Source organism: Rattus norvegicus, chromosome 15 (assembly GCF_036323735.1).
Source record: "Rattus norvegicus strain BN/NHsdMcwi chromosome 15, GRCr8, whole genome shotgun sequence".
NCBI classification, from domain to species: domain Eukaryota; kingdom Metazoa; phylum Chordata; class Mammalia; order Rodentia; family Muridae; genus Rattus; species Rattus norvegicus.
The window spans coordinates 55160543-55181927 of NC_086033.1; the positions used below are offsets into that span (position 1 = coordinate 55160543).

General features: G+C 41.2%; 1 protein-coding gene and 1 non-coding gene across 2 annotated transcripts in view; one reads left to right on the forward strand and one right to left on the reverse strand.

Annotated features, from left to right (window-relative positions):
• Window positions 1-553: 553 nt before the first annotated feature.
• Trnae-uuc6 (transfer RNA glutamic acid (anticodon UUC) 6) lies at window positions 554-625 on the reverse strand. The gene has a single exon. It is a non-coding gene; the product is annotated as a tRNA-Glu (tRNA).
• Window positions 626-1351: 726 nt separating this feature from the next.
• Sucla2 (succinate-CoA ligase ADP-forming subunit beta) overlaps window positions 1352-21385 on the forward strand; it is a 53138-nt gene continuing 33104 nt past the window's right edge. Inside the window, exons 1-4 of the mRNA NM_001108387.2 lie at window positions 1352-1441; window positions 9284-9470; window positions 14541-14640; window positions 14770-14932. Coding sequence (NP_001101857.2) covers window positions 1352-1441; window positions 9284-9470; window positions 14541-14640; window positions 14770-14932 — 540 coding nt within the window. The remainder of the gene's footprint in view (window positions 1442-9283; window positions 9471-14540; window positions 14641-14769; window positions 14933-21385) is intronic.

Below are 21385 nucleotides of genomic sequence, written 5' to 3' on the forward strand. Positions count from 1 at the left end.
ATTGGGTCCTTCGTTTTCCTTTGCCACTCTCATTTACTTTTTATGTTCACAATGCTTCAAGGACACTTTGTATTAAAAGGATTTGAAAGTACCAAAACTGTAACTCAGTATAGTGGATTGTTTTCTGTTATGATGTTAATATTATACAAGGAAATCGTATAAAGTGTTGTCAATTTGATTATTGACCCAAATAACATTTTTACAAATAAACTGTGGTGTTGATAAAAAATTAGCATACACCGAATAGGTTTTCTTACAACATTTTTATATGTAGTTTTGGTTGAGTCTCCTCCTCCTTTCCCTTACCTCCCTGCCCCTTCTCACATGTATCCTATTAGTTACTGTGCCTTCACCACAAGCATATTATTTTGTCCTCTCATGGGGTCCTCCGGAGTTTTCTGGCCTCTAACCCTTACACACACACACACACACACACACACACTTAAAGATAGCATATTTATTTATTTATTTTTGGAGCTGAGGACCGAACCCAGGGCCTTGAGCTTGCTAGGCAAGCGCTCTACCACTGAGCTAAATCCCCAACCCCAAAGAATTCCCACACCGGGAGTCGAACCCGGGCCGCCTGGGTGAAAACCAGGAATCCTAACCGCTAGACCATATGGGAGCTTCTAAGATAGCATATTTAAATGAGAGAGAACATGTAATAACTCTTTCTGGGTCCTGGTTTACCCCACTTAATATCCTTTTCAGTTCAAATATGATAGTGTTTTATTTTAATTTTATGTATGTGTTATTGTATGTATGTGCACGTGTGCGTAGGTGCCCAGGGAGGCCAGAAGAGGGTTTCAGACCCCATAGGCCCTGGTGAGCTGTCTGACATGGGTGCTGGGAATTCAGCTGGATGCAACAGCAGTACCAGTCATCTCCCTAGCTCTCTCAAAGATACTTTGTTAGTGTTTTCAGAGTGCGGTCGGCTTCAGTAACTAGTGAGTAATAGTCTTTCGAGTATCATTGGCACTGTCTTTATTATTTTATTATGTTTTATTTTGGTATCTAATGTATCCTAAAGGCTCAACGCATACATTCGCTCTCACTAATTAACCCCATTTCACAGGTGAGACTAATAGGACTCAGAGAAGGTAAGAAGACAGAAGTAGCGACGTCACAGTTCTCTAGGAAGTGTTCTGATGGCCTTGTGGCCCCAAGTCACTGAGGTGAAAGTTCTGAGGACCAAAGTTTGCTCTGTGCCAGCCAAAGCAGGCCAGTCCGGCAGCGACAGGGTTAACCCGAGGCCCCGCCCCGAGGATTGTCCTTGTCACGGCCCGGGTGAACCTCTGGAGCAGCTGGCTCTGCGCCTGCGCGGTGCCGAGGGGACGGGTCGGACTCAGAAATGGCGGCGTCCATGTTCTTCGGCCGGCAGTTGGCCGCGGCCGCCCTGAGGAGCCACCGGTCGCAGACTACAGTGCGAGCCACGGCCCAGGTAAGTCAGCCCTGTTCGCTTTAGGTTCGGGGGTCGGCGGGTAAGGCGTGGGGACGCGACCCGGCTGCGGGGTTCTCCGTGGCCCTGGCCCGGCCGGGGTTCCTTGCGATGCTCAGAGGCAATGGCCAGGGCTGCGAGCTGGCGCTCAGGCATCTCGGCTCCGCTCTAGCCCCTGTCCTCAGGAGGCCCCGGCAGGGCGTCTTGGCTGTCGGCCTCGCTTGCCGGAGTCCGCCGGAACGCTCCTTGAGGAGACTGGGGGCAGGGCCAACGCTTCTGGGCTCCTTTTGGGTGAGGGGGATGTCCTTCAAGTGTACTTTCAGGTCCCGCGAACTGTCGTGGGTGGGAAGGACTTCGGAACACCAGCAGAGTCGGCCTACCTGCCTTCCCCAATTAGTTGTGTTTTGATCGGTCAGTCCTGGTAGTGAGTGCTGGTATCGAGTTTTAAGTTTCCCAGCTGGCTAGATGGGAGAGTAAGGGAGGAGTCTTTTAGAGGACTTCACTTCTGGACAGACCGTAGGTACCTACTTTTTGTTGCTTTGTTTCTCGATATTTAGACCGTATCAGATTTTGTCCTGAGGTCATTAGGCTTGTCAACAGCGCTGGGGTTGTCATTAAGGCCAGGTACCATTGATGACGTTCTGGTGGCTTGTAGAAGTACTTTGGGCTAAGAGACATAGCAGACGAGACAAGGCGAAGGTTTAATTCCATAACTGTCCATTTCTGAAGCTGTGTGCTCGTGTCTATTCTACAGCATTGAGAACATGAAAACTGGGGTTGCAGTTTATTTAGTGGAGCGCCTGCCTAGCATGTAGGAAGTTCTGGGTTCCATCCCCAGCATCCTTGTAATCCTAGCTCGCATAGTGGAGGCAAGAGGGTCAGACATTCAAGGTCATCTTTTACATTGAGAGTTCAAAGCCAGTCAAGGCTACAGGTGACCCTGTCACAAAAGAACAAAAATCAATTAAACAACAACAAGCCCCATAAAAATTGGCCCCCAGTGTTAGCACCTTAAAACTTAAAGGTTACAGAAGATAGTTACAGCTTTCTAAGATAGTTACAGAGTTTTGGCTATGTTTTGAAGGGGATAGATTTAGCCCCTCCCCTTCTTTAAATAATGCTGTCAAGTTTTTAGAGGATAAGGATTTAGTGAACTAATAGGTTTTTACTCCAATAGTTTTTAATCTATTTGGGAATTCCTTTAAAAGGGCCTTTGCATCTCCCTATGGGATGTTTAATACATTGTCTTTATTTCAACTCTTTTCCTTTTACCCCAGCATTAAGAGTGTGTCTTTGGGGGGCTGGGGATTTAGCTCAGTGGTAGAGCGCTTGCCTAGGAAGCACAAGGCCCTGGGTTCGGTCCCCAGCTCCGGAAAAAAGAACCAAAAAAAAAAAAAAAAAAAAAGAAAAAAAAAAAAGAAGAGTGTGTCTTTGGAGTTTGCTAGTAGTCTGAAATCTTGCTCTTATAGATGAGGACACAGTATCTTAGGAGGAAACTTGTTCAAGGTCACACATTAAATTTAGTAATTCAGCTCACTTAAATTATTGCTCTGGTCAGGGTGGTGGTGTCTCAGGCCTTTAATCGTAGCACTTGAATCTCTGTGTTCAAAGTTAACCTGGTCTACAGAGTAGGTTCCAGGACATCCAGGATGTACAGAGAAACCCTGTATTGGAAAGAAAAAAAACAGTCATTCCTCTGGTCATTCCTCCATTTTTTTGTATTTGTGTGGAGAATAACCCAGGTTATGACAGGTATTCATGGGTTTGTCCAGGAACTGGTCATTTTTTTGAGTAAGAAATGTTCTTTTTCATTAAGTACCCCTCCTTCCTCCTGTTTTGAGACAGGGTATCACTGTGTAGCCTTGGCTATCCTGTAATTTTGTAGACCAGGTTGGCCTTGAACTTAGCCACCTGCCTTTGCCTCCCAAGTGCTGGGACCAAAGGTGTTCATCACCATGCCCAGCTGCATTTGTCATTTCTTTATGATGACAGCGTGTATAACCGTAGTTTCCACTTGCTTTAAAACAGACAACACATTGTTGTTACTCACAGCCACTGCAATAGAACACTAAAACTCCCTGCTCCTGTCTGATTGCAACTTCTGATGCTGTCCAGTCCTTGGGATTATGCAGGAATTTGAATTACCAACAGAACTTTAAAACCAATGAAATTTGAAGTGACAACAGCTAGTGCTGTTAAATACTTCAGACAGTAAAATTCTTTAAAGAGTTGGACGTGGATCTCTGAGTTTAAGACCAGCCTGATCTATAGAATGAGTTCCAGGATAGCTAGGGCTGCGCAGAGAAACCCTACCCTGTCTTAACCACAACAACAAATCAAATAAACAAAAGCCCAAACTCAAACTAATGAAAATGTTCCAACAGTAGTATTTAACATTTTGCAATATATGCTTTTATTAAAAAGAGATTGGTCTGCCTCTACTCCTGAGTGCTGGGGCTAAAGGGTGTGCATCATCACCTGGCTCCATATGTTTTATCTGTAAAACATACACGTGTATCTAACAGCCTGAGACCACCTGAACAAAACTCCCAATAACAGGCACAAGAAGCCCTCTTTGGAGTTGTTGGCCAAGAAATTCCCAAAACATACAACCTATTGCTCTTGTCTCTAATTACCCCCAAGAGGTGGAAGATAAGTAAGTCTGTTCCTGAAGGCACCGTGTACTTCAGAGAAGGGCCAGGAGACCTCTGAGCTGAGGCTGATCCAAATGCTCTTTCCCTGGAGACAAGTTTTCTTGGTACTAGAAGGCTCCATATAATTTTTCCTAAAGGAGGGAGGCCAACAGCAGTCCTGTTGAACTAACTATATACTATATTTAACATGACCACCATGGCATGCTAACCCTGAGGTGTAGTCAGTGCACACATACCATGATAGTAATCAACCCCAGTTAGATTTCAGACCTGTTCAGTAAGAGGGAGACCATGCCTGATACTGGAAACCTAGCTACCCACTTAGTGCTAGTGGAGTCTGATTATTGGAAGAGAATCTATAACTACTAATTTATTAAACTGCCATAATCCCTAACATTTCATATTATACCTGCAGGTAAGTATAGTCCTCAGCCCTCATTATGGAAACCTCACTTTGGAACGATGGAGACTACTACAGAAAACCACAGCCAATCAAAATGCAGAGTTGTGAAGATTAGTCCCAGTGGATACACCTACAGAACATACCCATACCTTGGGCTCAGGGAACATTGGTGAAGAGGGGGATGAAAGATTGTAAGAGCCAGAGGGTCAGGACGAGGGAGTTTGCTGTGAGAGTGTGTCTTTTAGTAATGTCAGAAGCTGTGCCCATAAAGTCTCACCAACATGGCCGCCCAATGTGGGCTGACCAAGGGCGACAGCACTGTGCATGCCAAAGGGAATGAAAAAGTCCGCAGGGCTTCAGCCCTACTCCGAGAACTCTAGGCAGCTAAGAAAACTGGAAATGGAAAAGGTGTCCCTCTGCAGGGAGGAGCACATCACTTAGTTGCTCAGTGCTCAATGATTGTCCCTGAGAACATATGTACAGGGAGGGTTAGCTGAACTGAACAGCTCCTTTTAGGAATACATCTGTATTATATGTATATCTATAAATGCAATCAGTAGTGAAAAAAGAGACTATGAATTTGAAGGAGAATGAAAAGAGGTATATGGGAGAGATTGTGGGGAGGAAGGCAAGGCAAGGGATAAATATTGTAATTAAATTTATAATCTTAAAATTATATGAATATATTTATCTCTGAAATCATACCATTCTTTTTGCTGAACTACATGAGAAGTAGTTCAGAAGAAGCACATGATACTCTGTGAAGATATCACGGCACTTCACCTTGTGTACTTATACATGTATCTTTAAGAATAAAAATTTTGGAACTTATAGTATGTGTAGTACCAGCAGTTTGGGATTTGAGATAGCAGGATCACTTGATTCCTAGAGTTGCAGACCAGCCTAGACCATCTCAAACCAAACCAAGACAACCCCCTCACCCCCCCAGTTGTCAAGGAATAGGATCTTTCCCCAAATAACCCAAGTTATAGTCATATGGAGGAACTTTATTGTTGATTGAAACTGAATATCTAATGTGTGAACATCTAATGTGTAGGTTCTGATGTCCCTACAGTATCTTCAGATTTTGTTTTAGGAGTGGGGCTCTGTTTCTGTGGTTAATTCCTCCTGATACATGCAGCTCCGGAGGTACCATCGACTGGCGTAGACTACTGACTGACATATTTTTAAAGATTATTTTCTTTTTGATTGTGTATATACATGTGACTATGCATGGGTATGTGCACATGTGTGTGGATACCCGTAGAATGGGGAAGAGAATATCAGATTCCCCAAGGCTGGAGTTACATGCAGTTGTGAGCTTCTCAGTGTGGGTGCTGGTGACAGAACCTGGGTCTTCTGGAAGAACAACAGACAGTATGTGCTGAGGCAGCTCAGCCCCAGCATTCACATTTGTAACATTAGTGGCACACTGTCTTCTTATAGAAACATTAAAAATTAGTGTGACAGTCTTTTCTAGGTACTTTCTTTACCTGTGTTTTTATTTTGAGGTATAGTTTATGTGCAATAAAATACATGATTTAATTTAATGGCTAGATTGATTTTTATGTTTGTACGACTTTTAAGACACCACTCAGATGAGGCTGGTAGAGTTGTCAGCTCACAGAGAGCCCTGTCCCTCTCTTTATCAATACCCCCTTGAAAAGTAACCACTAATTCTGACTTCTGCCACCACAGGCTGAGTTTTACCAGTGTGAAGTGTGTAAAAAGAGAACACAGGGGCCGGCAGGGTGGCTCAGTGGGTGAAGATATGTGGCCCCAAGTTTGAACTTGAGTTGGAACCTGGGACTCACATCATGGAGAGAACTGACTCATGCAAGTTGACTTTGACCTCTTCATATGTGCCATGACACGTGCACATACACATACATGGATGTAATAGAAACTAGAAAATATCACACAAGTCAGTCTTTTTCTTTGGCATCTTTGCTTCAGAATTACACTTGTGACTTTAATTCACTGATGTGTGACCAATCCCCTCCCTCCCCCCATGAATTATATAAATACTTATAGTTTAACCCGTTGGTAAACAATTGGGGCATTTACCTTTCTGTCTTAATGAGTAAGCCTGCTGTGAATGTTATTATATTTGCCTTTAGGTAGGTATTAGACTTATTTTCGGTTGCTATTATCTAGGGATAGGTCAGCAGAGAGACGTCAGAGCAGTGGGAAGTTGCTGACTTAACATTGGGGTGACTCTGAATCACGGTATTGAGCTAGTTAATGAGATGGCAGCCAGGCTTTTGTTATTTTTCCATGTTCTTGTTCATGTTCTTCTTGTTCCTCCCCTCCTCCTCTCCCTTCTCCTCTCCTATCCCACTCTCCACAGGATGTGTGTGTGTGTGTGTGTGTGTGTGTGTGTGTGTGTGTGTGTGTGTGTGTAAACTCTGTGTTCATGGGGTTCACAGGACAACTTTGTGGAGTTTGTGGAGTTTTCTCCTTTCACCTTTTGTGGTTTTGAGGTTTTGAACTCTAGTTGCTAGATTTTCTTTTTTTTTTTTTTTCTTTTTTTTTTTCGGAGCTGGGGACTGAACCCAGGGCCTTGCGCTTCCTAGGCAAGCGCTCTACCACTGAGCTAAATCCCCAACCCCTGTTGCTAGACTTTCATGGCAAGCACTTTTACCCACTGAACCATGTTGTCAACCCTAGCCAGCGTTTAACTAGATGAATTAGCAACAAGTTACTGTTAAAGTGATTGGCTTGTTAGGCTAGAGGTTCTTAAACTAGCATCCTTAAGATTCAGCTAAGTGGTTTGTTACTAGTTTAGATTTCTTTGTGTTCGCTTCAGAGATTCTGGTTTTGTAGACAATGGAGTTCATGAATTTGCACATTAAGAAACAGTTTTCATTTTGATGCTATGGATTAAGAACTCATTTCAAGGAACAGACTTTCTATATTGCTCTTTATTTTCTTTTTTTTTTTTTTTTTTTCGGAGCTGGGGACCGAACCCAGGGCCTTGCGCTTGCTAGGCAAGCGCTCTACCACTGAGCTAAATCCCCAACCCCCATTATTTTCAATTTTATTTTTCTTATTTTATGTACTTACATTTCAAATGTTATCCCCTTTCCCCCCCTGTCCCATACCCCTCCCCCTGCTTTTATGAGGATGCTCTCACTCTCACCCACCCACTCCAACGTCAACACCCTGGCATTGCCCTACACTGGGGAAACAAACCTTCACAGGACCAAGGGCTTCTCCTCCTATTGGTGCCAGACAATGCCATCCTCTGCTACATATGTGGCTGGAGCCATGGGTCCCTCCATGTGTACTCTTTGGTTGGTGATTTAGTTCCTGGGAGCTCTTGGGAGCTCTGGTTGTTTGCTATTGCTGTTCTTCCTATGGGGTTGCAAAGCCCTTCAGCTCCTTCAGTCTTTTCTCTAACTCCTCCATTGGGGTCCCTTGGTTCAGTCCGACTGTTAGCTGCAAGCATCTTCATCTGTATCAGTAGTGCTCTGGCAGAGACACCCATATCTGTTTCCTGTATGTTGCTCTTCAAATTGAACTCTTCTGATACTCTACTTTTTGATGGGAATTATGTTTGGTGTGTTGGATTTCGGAAGTAATGGAAGTGACAGCTAAATAAAGCTCAAGAGTCAGATGTCAGTGTGGCCTTGGGAGGTCTTTGTGGCTTATTTGTTCTGTGTATTGCCTTGAGGTTGAAAGCCTTGAGAGTCTTTAAAAAGGAAGGCAGGTATTTCAACATTTTTTAGGTTCAGCTTAGACTCTGACAGATGCTCGAGATGTAACTGATGTGAGTGCTTCCTGAGATGTGGCCTTGGTGCAGAATGCTGAAAGTTAGCTGGAAGGTATAGTAGACATTTCTCCTTGACATTTTGTTGAATAAGGAAAAGAATGTGTGTCTGTGTGTGTTTAAAATGTCCATGTGTTGGGATGTATGTGAGAATTACCCACTGTGCATGTGTGGGAGGCCAGAGGGCAACTTTGACTTTTGCAGGGGTTCTGAGGATTACTCTTAGGTCCCCACACTTGGACTGTAAACACTTACTCTTGGAACTGCCCTTTTGGCTTTTTGGTCATAATTCTGATGTTTCAGTTTTCTCTCTGTATGAGCACTCTTTCTCGTTCTTATTGCCATCTGGATGTTTGTGTACTGAGTGTCCTTGTGTGCAAATATACAAAAAATTCATCAGTAGAGGATAATTTCATCATTCTGTGTCTAGTTCCTATGTGCTTTTTAAATGTTTAATAGAATGAAGGAATATTCAACACAGGGTGAAAAGGGCAGGAGTTTGTGGTTGCCATGTTCTCTTGGAAGAAGTGTGGACGGGTACCAAATATTCAGCTATCACATATCCAATGCCAGACAGATCTCAGAGGAGGATAGAGAAAACAATTGGGAATCAGTTTGGTGAAGGAGGTTGGCCTTAGAGCCTCTGCAGTTATCATTTAGGTAGGTATTTCCTGTAGGCTGATGGAGATATGATAATAAAGCCCAGGTGTAAGATAGGACTAGGGATGGATGAGGAGGAAGCAGAAGCTACAAGGGTAACATTTGATGTTTAACTGTAGACCACCCTTAAGCTTTAGTATAATTGAGCAAGCTACTCTGTTGTGTTTACTTGATTTAATGTAGCACTTTTGTTGTAGTTATGGAGACCTGAGCACTCTATAACCAGATATGAATAGGTCTGCACACTCTCTCTCTCTCTCTCTCTCTCTCTCTCTCTCTCTCTCTCTCTCTCTCAACAACAAAAAGATAAAAACCTGCCACTGTCATACTTAAATGTGTCTCCAATTCTTTTTTAGGCTCTGGGAAGTTCTGGATTGTTTAACAAGCATGGATTCCAAATGCAGCAGCAGCAGCAGCAGCAGAGGAGTCTCTCACTGCATGAATACTTGAGTATGGAATTACTGCAAGAAGCGGGCGTCTCTGTCCCCAAAGGCTTCGTTGCAAAGTCATCAGATGAAGCTTATGCAATCGCCAAAAAGCTAGGTACTTTAGACACACCTTAGTCACCTTGACACAGACACTTCTGTGAGATGTGAACTTTACCTTTGGTTCGATGACATTTGATATTTATATATTTTGGGAGGAAGGTTCTCACATTGCCAAGGATGACTTTGAACTCAGACTTTCCTGTCTTTACCTCCTAGAATGCTTAGATTAGGCTTGGGCCACCACATTTGATGTGGCTTGTTTCTGAGAAGGTAGACTTTTATAATTGTTGAGACTTTACAGTTATTATAAGATGATATTGAGCTGTACTGTTAGTGACTTAGGAATCATTTATCTTTGTGGTAGGATGCTGAAGCCCTCCTTTTAGCTAGAACAGACTTAAGGGAAAGTTATTCTCTTTACTTTGTAGCTTAAAGGATGGTGACTGCGATGAATTTGTTTTGTTTGTTTATTTTTTGTTTTAGGAAAAATTTGAAGGGAAATCTTAGCTGTTTCTATGTGGTATGGAAAGGGGTGGGACTTACTTCCTTGCTCCCAGTGGATGCAAGAGAATGAAGAAGGTGAACTCTAGACTAAGTTCCCTGTTGTATCTTTATTTGTTCACTGATACATCCCAAAGGTTAGAAAGATGCCTGGCAACCAAGTAATCAATGCATATTAGTGTTTGTTAAATGAGTTCAGGAGTTGCAAACATTTGCTGCAATATTATCTAGTTTTTTAATTTAAAATTTAAAAAAAAAATGTTATGTTCATTGGTGTTTTGACTGCATGTCTGAGGGTGTCAGAAGCCCTGGAACAGGAGTCAGACAGTTGTGAGCTGCCATGGTGCTAGGAGTTAAACCCAGGCCCTTGGAAGATCAGCCAGTGCTGCTAACTGCTGAGCCACCTTCCAGCTCCACCAGTACTTTTATTTTTGAAACAATCCTTAATAACTTTCATTAATTTGAGTTTGTAGGAGTATCTTAAGCAGTTTTTGATTCTAGGAAATACACTTAAGTTTACATTTTAAACAATTTAGTATGAAAACAATGAAGTACGGTAGTGGCTGTCCACTGTTTCCTGTGTAGTACTATTTAAGTCCTGCCTGTTTGGTGTAGGTAAGTAGGCGGTCATCTTGGATGCAGTTTTGATTGACTTTAAATATGCTTTGGTGAACTTTGTGTTTATTAATATTTCACACAAAGTTTAAGAAGTGTTTAAAATCTCATTTATCTTAGCTATAAATATGAGTTTTCCTTAAAAATGAGAATATTCCTAGGTAAATTAATTTGAATGAGATGGCCATTGTTTGCTTGACTTGACTTTATTTACAGTTTTTATTGTTATTGTAATCAAAAAACATTTTCAGATTATTCAACAAAAGTTTTCACTAATTTCAGTGAAATGCCTGTTAGTTGAATGAATGGGATTTGAGTTTGTATATGGCCCATGGCAGCAAGTCCTAACTTGTTTATTAATGAAATCAGAAAACCGTTTCCAAATTGTTAGTTTTTCTGTTTAGTTTTTTTTCTTGAAAAAATAATTGAAAAACTTTTTTAAAAAATGAGATAATTATTTTGTATTCTGAAAATGTCTGTGGATTAGGACTTATAGATCTGTAAAGGGCAGCTGGGACTCTGACTTTTCAAAAGAAATGTTCCTTTTAAAAAAGTGTATTGGCCTGTGTGAGTCCATGTGCACCGCATGTGTGCAGGTGCCCGCAGAGCCCAGAAGAGGCCGGGGACCCACTGGGACTGGAGTTAGGGGGTCATGAACTGCTCCCTGTTGTGGGTCCTCTGCAAGAGCGCTGACTGCTCTTAACCACCAGGTCATCTCTCCAGCCTTGGGAGCCCTGACTTTGAGCCTATGGACTCAAAGGTCTTATGCTTAGAGAGCGTTTGTTCTTGTTAGGAAATACTGAAAGATGAAGGCACGAACAGAGGACGGCACTGTGAGCCCTGAGGGGAAAGGCTCAGGCTTTCTTCTCGATGTTGTAACTGACCTGTGTGCTGTCTGCCATGTAAGGGATTTGTTGCATGACTTAATGGAGTTAATTCAACTATGTCAATCATTTGTCCTCATACTTAATTTTCTAATTCTTCTCCCCTTACTACATCTTTGTTTGTAAATGAGTATTTCTAAAATACTAGATAACCAGGAGAACTAGAATGAATAAGAGTTTTGTTTTAATTTGGACACTGCCTGTCTTCTGGTCCCAGAGGCTACTTGTTGATTAAGGAAATTGTTGGTTTTTAAGTTAACATTTAAATTACCTTTAATAACCTTATTACTAGTTTCATAACACTAATGAATGGCAGAGTCTGACTTATTGTGGGAATGGTCTTTTCCAAATAAGGCACTTCTGAGCTTCTAGTATATTCAGTTATGAGTCTTTCAAGAACAATGGAAAATAGTCTAGATTTATGAGAATTCTGATTTTTATGAGAATTCAAGATTTTTTAACATGTTCCTTTTTCAAAATTCATCAAGATGTGTCTTGGGAACTCTGAAGTAGCTTATGAATAGCCATGAATATAGTTAAGGTTCGGCTGCCTGGAGGTTCATTCTAGTGGGGAAGCCAAGCCACAAGTGATATGCAGAAGAGAAGAATGTATTATGTTAGAAGTTGATGAGTCTGGTAGAAAAGTAGGTCAGAGAAGGGAAATGGTCAGAGGTGCGAAGATTGCATTCTTAGCTAGGCCAGTCAGCATAAGTAAGCCTGGGGCCATGTGAGTCCTAGAAACATGAGTGGACAGCAGGTAGATTAGGGTGTGCCTGGAGGGCCAGATGAGAGGCTTGTAGCTGAAGAGCAGGAGCTAAAGGACACAGACTAGGCCCTATGGCTTTGTAGGCCATTATAAATGCTGTGGCTTTTACTCTGAAATGGGTGTTTGAAGTAGTTTTGAGTAGAGTATCATTTCATTGACTACTCCTTTAAATATTCCATTGTCCAGGTGAGAAGAATGATGGCCAGGGCAGGTGCCCAGCTGGAGCCAAGAAGGAGTGACCAACTCTCTAGTTGTGGGAGTGTTTGTTCTCTTTGTTCTTAAATACTACCGTGACTAACTTTAGGATCAAGTCTGACATAGGTAGTAAGCATTTTCAATGGCGGCTAATTTACAGCATTTTCTAAGTATTCTTTTGTAGTAATCCTTTATGCTATAGTTCTCTGCTCATTTGTTTGCTTTGTTTTTGTTTGTTTTTTTGAGACTACGTTTCTCCGTGTATCCCTGGCTGCCCTGGAACTCACTCTGTAGACCAGGCTGGCCTCAGACCAGAGATCCACCTGCCTCTGCAGTCTTAAGTGCTGGGATTAAAGTCCCACAACACCCAGCTTAGTTCACTTTTTATTTGATTACCCATTGATTATTTCAGTCATTGATTACTTATTCTGTAATGGAAATGACTTTTCCCATACTACAGTGTCCATCTTCAGTCTGTTCGAATATGTATTTATATGGAAGTGGCCATATTCCAGAGACGACTTTGTGCTCGAGGTATAGCAACTAGCATGAGGCCCTGTATGCTTTTGCCATAATATGGTAAATGACACTACACACTGCCAGGATGGCAAGGCAGAATGAGAGGGATCAGAAGTTATGCATGTCTTTGTGACAAGAGAATGCTTTTTGAAGAGGTGTTACTCTTCATTACGGATAGTGAGTGAAATCTAGACTAACTATCCAGTTTGCTAGGTCTGGGCAGAAATGCTCCTGTGTGGACGCATGTGAGGTCAAAGGTCAGTATTGGGTGTCTTCCTTTATTGCTCTCCACTTAAAAAGGTTATTGTTTTTTTGTGTGAGTGCATCTCTCTCACTCCCTCCCTCCCTCTCTCTTTCTCTCTCTCCCCTCCCCCGTGTGTGTTGTATAATGTATGTGAGGTATGGGTATGATTGTGCCACGCTGGGTGCAGTGTGTGTGTGTGTGTGTGTGTGTGTGTGTGTGTGTGTGTAAGTGTAAACCAGGGGACAACCTTTTAGTTTTCTCCTGTGGGTTCCAGGAATTTACTTAGGTCCCTAGGTTTGTGTGACAAATGTTGCCTACTGAGCATCTTGTCAATCCTCCACATTGCTTTTGAGACAGGGTCACCTACTGAACACAGCAAGGTTGGCTGGTTAGCAAGTTCCAGGGTTTTACCTGTGTATATAGTTGTGCACCTGTGCCTGATTTTTTAATGTGGGTGCTGGGGCTCTGAACTCAGGTTTTCATGCTTACAAATTAAGCACTTTACCCTTTGATCTATCTTCCCTGCCCCAAGTTTGTTAGTTTTGTACAGTAAATTAGAAAGATATATAATATGATGATTTATAAACTATATGAGTGACTTAAACATAGCATTTGGGGATTCTTTTATATGCCTTTCTGACTCTTATTAAGTACTGCTCAACAGTGTGCAGTAACAGCATTTGTTGTTATTGGTGGGAATAAGGCGTTATCAGCCCTATCAGTCCAGTCTGGAATGATTTCAAGTCATACCCTTATCCCAAGTCTCAAGTCCTGTTTGAAGGAGTATTTGTGATTCAACAGTCACATGACACAAATTTACATTTGGATAGAGAGACTGGGTTTCTTCCCATATATACCACACGTGTGTGTGTGTGTGTGTGTGTGTGTGTGTGTGTGGTATGTGTATGGGTGTTTTTGTCTCCATATGTGCCTGTGTAGGACAGCAGAAGGCATTGAACCACTGGAATTGGAATTACAGATGGTCTGAGTCACCATGTGGGTCCTGGGGACTGAGCCTGGCTCCACTGGAAGAACAATAAGAAATCTTAACCATTGCGCCATCTCTCCAGCCCTGGGAAGTTTTAAGAAAACATTGTAGTCTTAATATTGTGCTTTTAATATCTTCCAAAGTGCTAGTCTGGGAATTGCTAAAATATTTTCAGTATACTATTTCAAAAGTGATTTATAATAAGTGCTTAATCTTTTAAAAGGATAGACCTTTTATATGGTGAATGTTTTGCTTTTCAAATCTAGAAAACCTATGTATATGGAAAGCCACAGTCTTAGACATCGTGGTAATGGGACTTTATTTAATAACACTTATTAGTATGCATGTTAAATAAGATACTGTCTTGCATCTGACTCCTTGCTTTCTGTGTAACAGACATACTTTCCTTCTAGGGTCAAAGGATGTTGTGATAAAGGCACAGGTTTTAGCTGGCGGCAGAGGAAAAGGAACGTTTACAAGTGGCCTCAAAGGAGGAGTGAAGATTGTTTTCTCGTAAGTCATAGTTTCTTAAAGAAGAACCATTACTTAAATTGTCAGATTGTTGAAAACTCAGCTTTAGCTGTGCTGTAGATTTTTCTCAATTGGAGAACAGAAGAATTTGAATTCTTTTTCTTATTGTAGTCCAGAAGAAGCAAAAGCTGTTTCCTCACAGATGATTGGGCAAAAATTGATTACCAAGCAAACTGGAGCAAAGGGCAGAATATGCAATCAAGTTTTGGTCTGTGAGCGAAAATATCCCAGGAGAGAATACTACTTTGCAATAACAATGGAGAGGTCATTTCAAGTGAGTACTTGTAGACAGGACACACCAAGATTTACATATGACTTTCAATTTCAGAGACTGAACATTATGTACTTGAAGACAAAGAAGTATTATCCATTACTCACACAGAGAATTTGTCAGTTTTGAAAAATAATGTGGTAAAATTTGACATGTAATATAATTTTTAAAAAGCTCTAGGGGAATTCCACTGTAATTATGTTTCATGGAATTTTCAAGTGATTAATTCTTTAGACATACCTGAAATCTCTGGAGATTACATTTGGGTTAATGGACGGAGAAAATTAGTTTCTCATATTGCAAAGTAGTCTTACCAAAGAAGAAAGAATAAACTAAAAATGGCATTTTGTTCTTTTTTTTACTTATGGGTATATTTTATTTTATGTTTGTTTTGTTTATGTTTTTATGTTTTACTAGGTTATTGGTATGAGCGGAAGGTGATGTTAAGTATAAATGAAGTAGTTGTAAAGGAACAAGGAATTTCAAGGAGCTTTAGTCCTGCTTTCTTTCCTCTCTTTGTGGAACCAAAATTGTAGCCTTGAACATAGGCATCCGCTTTAGTACAAAGCTGATGGACTGAAGATACAGTGCGTAGGGCTGCTGTGGGTGTGAAGTAGCTTTTGTTTGAAGCGTGCTCTGCATGTTTGGAAGTCCTGGCAAAGACTGCTATAGAAAATTATTATTCTGTGCTTTAGAGTAACAAAATTTAAGGATCATAAAGTAGTTTTCTATACAACAGCCTTTAAAAAGCAATATTTTTCTATATCATGATACTTTTCCTCCTACAGTTAAAATTTTCAATAATATTTGGTTAATAAAAGTACCTTACAATTTTTAATTTTTATAAAGAAGTGTTTCTTGAGGTATGACACTAGGTGGTAGCAAAGCTCCACCCAGTATGATTTTTAAACGTATTTTTTTTTCCTGTATGGTATAGTGTAGCTTTGTATATTATTTCAGAAATTATACCACAGTAGTCTAACTGCGAAGGTTTGCAGAGGTTGTGTTTCATGCATTTGCTTGATTCTTTTACACATTCTTTCTTCACTTGGCATACATCAGTCAGTACCTGTCCTCTTGTTAGTTATTAAATGTCTGGACAAACCAAGAGAGACTTTAGTGTTTTTTTTGTTACTTTTAATTCATTAGTTGGTGAGTGTGTGTGTTCACCTGTGGGTGTGTGCACGCATGCACAGGCATACATGGGACATGTGCCCACCGGGCAATCTGGAGATCAGCAAGCTCTCAGGACCTTCCTGGCTCCCCCTGCACTGGGTTACGGAGCTCCTTGTTATGCCTATTCTTTCTTTTTTAAAAAGGTGTTTTGCAACATTCTCACTCTGTAGTCCATACTGGCCTCAGACTTGCAGGGTCCTTTTGCCTCAGCTGCTAGGTTCTAGGACTGCAGCTTCTGCCCAGAAGAGCTCATCTTGATTGTAGTGCATGTAGCAAACTGAATATATGTTACTTAAGATATGGCACAGCGTTTGGGAGAAAGATCAAATTTGAGTTCATTTTAAGAATTTGAATATTCAGTTAAGCATATGGGTCTTTCTTACTAATGGAAACATGCTTTTATTTCAGTTATAAAAGTAATGCATTTGTAGTGATTCAGATTGAAAATACTACTAATAGTGAAATCGTTTGCTCGTTTGTTTGAGGCAGAGCTTCCCTCTGCACTCCAGGCTGGCAAATTAAAGGTCTTTGGTGTTATCTCCTTAGATTGAAATAGAATTGGTTGTGCTTTCTGGAGTATGACCGACTTTCTGGGGAGATCCCATGGATAGGTCTCTGTTGAACAAGCAAATCAGTCAGCAACTGAGGATACAGCTCCGTGCTCACAGCATGGATATGGTGTAGGTTTGAAATCCAACCACACAAAAAGTCGCTCAGCAGCCAAAGCTGGAGAGCAAAGTAATTTTTGATTGAACTGAAGTAGTATACATGGCTGGGTGTGGTTGTGCATGCTGATAATCTCAGTCCTGAGGAAGCAGGCAGGAAGACAGGAGACTCGAGTTTGCGGTTACTTGGGCTGGGTACCGGGCTTCCAGGGCTCCTTTTGTCACGATTACACTTTAGTTGGGGTTGCACTGGGCTTTGGTAGCAACACACGAGAATCCTTGGGCAGACGTGTCTGGGAGCTGCTGTGCCAGGGGGACAGACACTGTCTTACCCTCTGTAGCACTTTGTAAGATGTTGCCTTTGCCGACTGCCTTTTGGTATTCCCTTCGTCCTGAGAAATCGAGCTCATCAGATGACCTTTGCTATTTTACTTCTTTGTAAAACTCGATAATCTGCTGAGCAAGTGGTTCACCTGGCTGTCAAGTTTTGGCTTTGCCTGAAGTAGATGTGTGAAAGATACTAAAGCAATTCCAAAAGTTTTCCTTAAGTTTTTTTTTTTATTTTTATTTTTATTTTTTTTTATTTTTTATTTATATGAGTATACTGTAGCTGTTTTTAGACACCAGAAGAGGGCATCAGATCCCATTACAGATGGTTGTGAGCCACCATGTGGTTGCTGGGAACTGAACTCAGGACCTCTGGAAGAGCAGCCGGTGCTCTTAACCTCTGAGCCATCTCTCCAGCCCTTCCTTAAGTTTTCTTAAGTACATCTTTATCTTAGAATTTAATCCAACTTATTTTAAGGCAAGAATTCTTGAGGGACAAAATCTTAGGTTTATGAAACTGAAAATAACATTGTTAGTGTAAATACTCATTCATTCATTCATTCATTTTTTCAAGATGGTTTCTCTGTACAGCCTCTCCTGGAATTCACTCTGTACAACAGGCTGGCCTTGAACTCAGTTCACCAGCCTCTGCCTCCTGACTGCTGGGACAAAGGCGTGTGCCACACTTGATCCTCTCTAGTTTGAACAATTTAGAGAACTATACTGAATGCTGTACTTAATGATTACACGTATTATAGCCGTAGGGCAAAAGCAATAAGCAGTCAGATGAAGAGACACAGGGCAAGGCTGCGAGCTGCATAAACATGAAGCTTTGACTGTTTCCAGCAATGCCCCATTTTTGATCTTTCTGTGTTGCGGTCTTCACTGTCTTCCTGTCTCTGCTCCCATCCAATGACAATATGCAGAACACTGACAACCAGAAGGGGTCTCTCCAGGTTTCTGGAATCTAGAGGGCTTCTTACTTGTCAATATTTAAAATCATGGTCAAATCAAATGACTCAAAGTTTGCCATCTATGGATGCATATTACACATATATATGTATATACACACATATACATATATGTATGTACACACATGTACATATATATATGTTTATAATTTTTTTGGACACTGGTTTCTGGCACTTCCCTTTTTGAGTCAAGATCTAGACTAGCCTTGAACTTGCTATGTAAAGTGGGTTTCTTAGAATTTAGGGAGTTCTGGTATTATAAGGATGTGCCAACTCACCCAGCTTGATTGTAGAACTTTTTATTTTGCAAAATTGAAACTATATTTATTGAATACTTCCTTTTCTCTTAACTAGGTGATAGCTAGCATTCTTTCTCAGAGTTTGGCTATTTAGATGCCTGTGTAAATGTAGCATTTGCATTTTTGTGACGACTTATTTCATTTTTCAAATGTCTTCAAAATTCATCTTTGATGGGTAATATATGACAATACTTTTTAAAATTTCTTTCCTTTTCCCTCCCTCTCTCCCTCCTCTTCCCTTCCCTTCCTTCTTTTTAAAATTTCTTTCCTCTTTCCTTCCTCCTTCCCTCCCCTCCTCCTTCCCTCCCCTCCTCCTTCCCTCCCCTCCTCTTTCCCTCACTCCCTTCTTCCCTCCCTCCCTCCTTCTCTCCTTTTCAGTTCTTTTGAATATGTACAAACAAGATGACTGGATCATATGCCAGAAACCTGTTTGAATGTTTTCTCTGTCTTTCATCAACTGCTACGGGATTCCTATTCTTTCATTTTCTTGCCAATACTTATTTTCTAATTTTTTTGATAGTGACTTTTCTAAAGGATGTAAAATGAAACCTTACTGTGAGACTGAGTTATAGAATTTTTAAAATTACATTTACTGTCATCTCTCTCTCTCTCTCTTTCTCTCTCTCTCTCTCTCTCTCTCTCTCTCTCTCTCTCTCTCTCTCTGTGTGTGTGTGTGTGTGTGTGTGTGTACATGTGCATGCCTCCTTCCTTCCACCTTGTGAATATTAGAATTCGAATTCAGGTTGTCAGGCTTGGTTGTGCCTGCCTTTACCTAGTGTGAGCATCTTGCAGGCCTCTTGTGGTGGTTCTGATTTATGCTTCCATAAATTAATGTCACTAAGTCTTATATACTTGTCCGTATGTATATCTTTTTAGAGAAATATTCAGTACTTTGCCCACATTATAATTTCCAAGTATCTTGCATTCTGTTGGCTGGTTTTCATTTTGTCTGGCTGTTTTCTTTGTTGTGCAGAAGTTTTCAAGTTTAATACAGTCCCATTTTTTACAGCCTCTGTTTCTTATGTTTTTGGTATGGTATGATTTGTAAGAAATCGTCACCACATTCATATCATAAAACTCTCCTACACATTGCTCCAGGGCATATGTTTGGGTCTTCAAATCTTTTTTTTTTATAGTTTTAGGAGAGATGTTTGGATCTCTGGGCCTGCTATGCTATTTCGTTGGTCTTTATGGCAGTGTACACTATCTTTCTTGAGACAGGGTCTATTTATCTAGCTTAGTCTGGACTCAGTCTCTCTCCTCCTGCCTCAGGCTCCCAAATGCTATGATTTCAGGCGTGTGATTCCATACTTGACTTCATACTGTTTTGATCATTAGAGTTTTGCGATAGTATTTTGAAATCAGGATAGATGAGGTCCTTAGCCTTTTATTTCTCAAGACTGTTTTGCCGATTGCGATCAAGATTGCAAATGACTTTAAAGATGGAGGAGAAAAAAGAGGAAGCAAGACGAGGAAGAAGGGGAGGGAAAAGAAGACCCTAGAATTTCATTGAGCCTGTAGGTTGCTGGGGTTAGTAGGAACATCGGACTATTTAGACTTCATTACACCTCTTGGGCCAGTGTCTTTCCATGTTTTGTGTGTCTTCAATTTCTTCCAGCAATGTTTTATGGCTTTTAATGCATCAAACTCCTTAGTTTGGTTTAGTATTCTGTGTGTTGTTCAGTTTGGTGCTATTACAAATGGACTTGTCGCCTTTTTAGGTTGTTTATTTATTGTCTTGAAACAAAACATTTATTTTTGCCTGCTTATGGAATTTTGCTAAAATTATTCTAATTTTGTATGTGTGTAGTTTTTAGGTTTTCTGTGTATAAGGTCATCTTTGGGTGCTCTTTCCTCCTTCTCTTTTACCTGGTTGTAAGACAGGTAAGGACTATAGGCAGATACTCCTTAAAGTATTACCCAGTGAAAACATGTCTTCAACAGCTTTTCAAAAAGTGCCAGACTAATTCAAAGGCAGACATGTGTACCAGCTGGGAGCTCCTTCTGACCACTCTAAGATAAAAACTAATGAGGTTCAAGAATGATAAGGGGGCTGGAGAGATGGCTCAGCGGTTCAGAGCACAGACTGCTCTTCCAGAGGTCCTGAGTTCAGTTCCCAGCAACTACATGGTGGCTCACAACCATCTGTAATGGGGTCTGATGCCCTCTTCTGGCGTGTCTGAGGACAGCCAAAGTGTAATCTTTTTAAAAAAATGGAAAAAAGAGTGAGTTGTTAACAAAAAAAAATTTTTCTTAAAAAAACAACCAGCCTTCCGTAACCTGTAGTATTGCCTCAGCTGCCAAAGAAGTTAGAAGAAAGAAAAGCATTTACTTGTACTGAAAGTCACAAGATCTGGAGGCCACACAGATGAGCAGTCTGGGATCAGCTTCCACGAGCTGATAATGGCAAGAAACATGGCAGCGTGCAGGCGGACATGACGCTGGCGCTGTGTTCATCCAGCAGGAGACTGTATTACACTGGGTGTAGCTTGAGCATAGGAGACCTCAAAGCCTGCCCACAGTGACACACTTCCTCCAACAAGACCACACCTCCTAATAGTGCCATTTTCTATGGGCCAAGTATTCACGTACTTGAGTTTTGGGGGCCATACATAATCAAACCACCACAGCATTCATATGTATCTGGGTGGTACGTGCTTGGGTGCCTGTGTGCGGATGCATCTGTGCATGTGCTAGTGTACTCCAGGCCAGGCCATACATACAGAGGTCAGAGGGCAACTTCTAGGGAGTTATTTCTTTCCTTAAATCATAGGAGTTCTGGGAACTGAAGTCTTGTTAACAGGCTTGGCAGCAAGCACTTTTACCAACTGAGTCATCTCACTTGTCTCTTAAGAAGATCTTTATGAAGGCATGATCATTTAAAAAATTGTTGTTTTGTTGTCCATTGATGTTTCTCTTGTCCCAGACTTATGCTTTATTTTTTTTTTTTTTCGGAGCTGGGGACCGAACCCAGGGCCTTGCGCTTCCTAGGTAAGCGCTCTACCACTGAGCTAAATC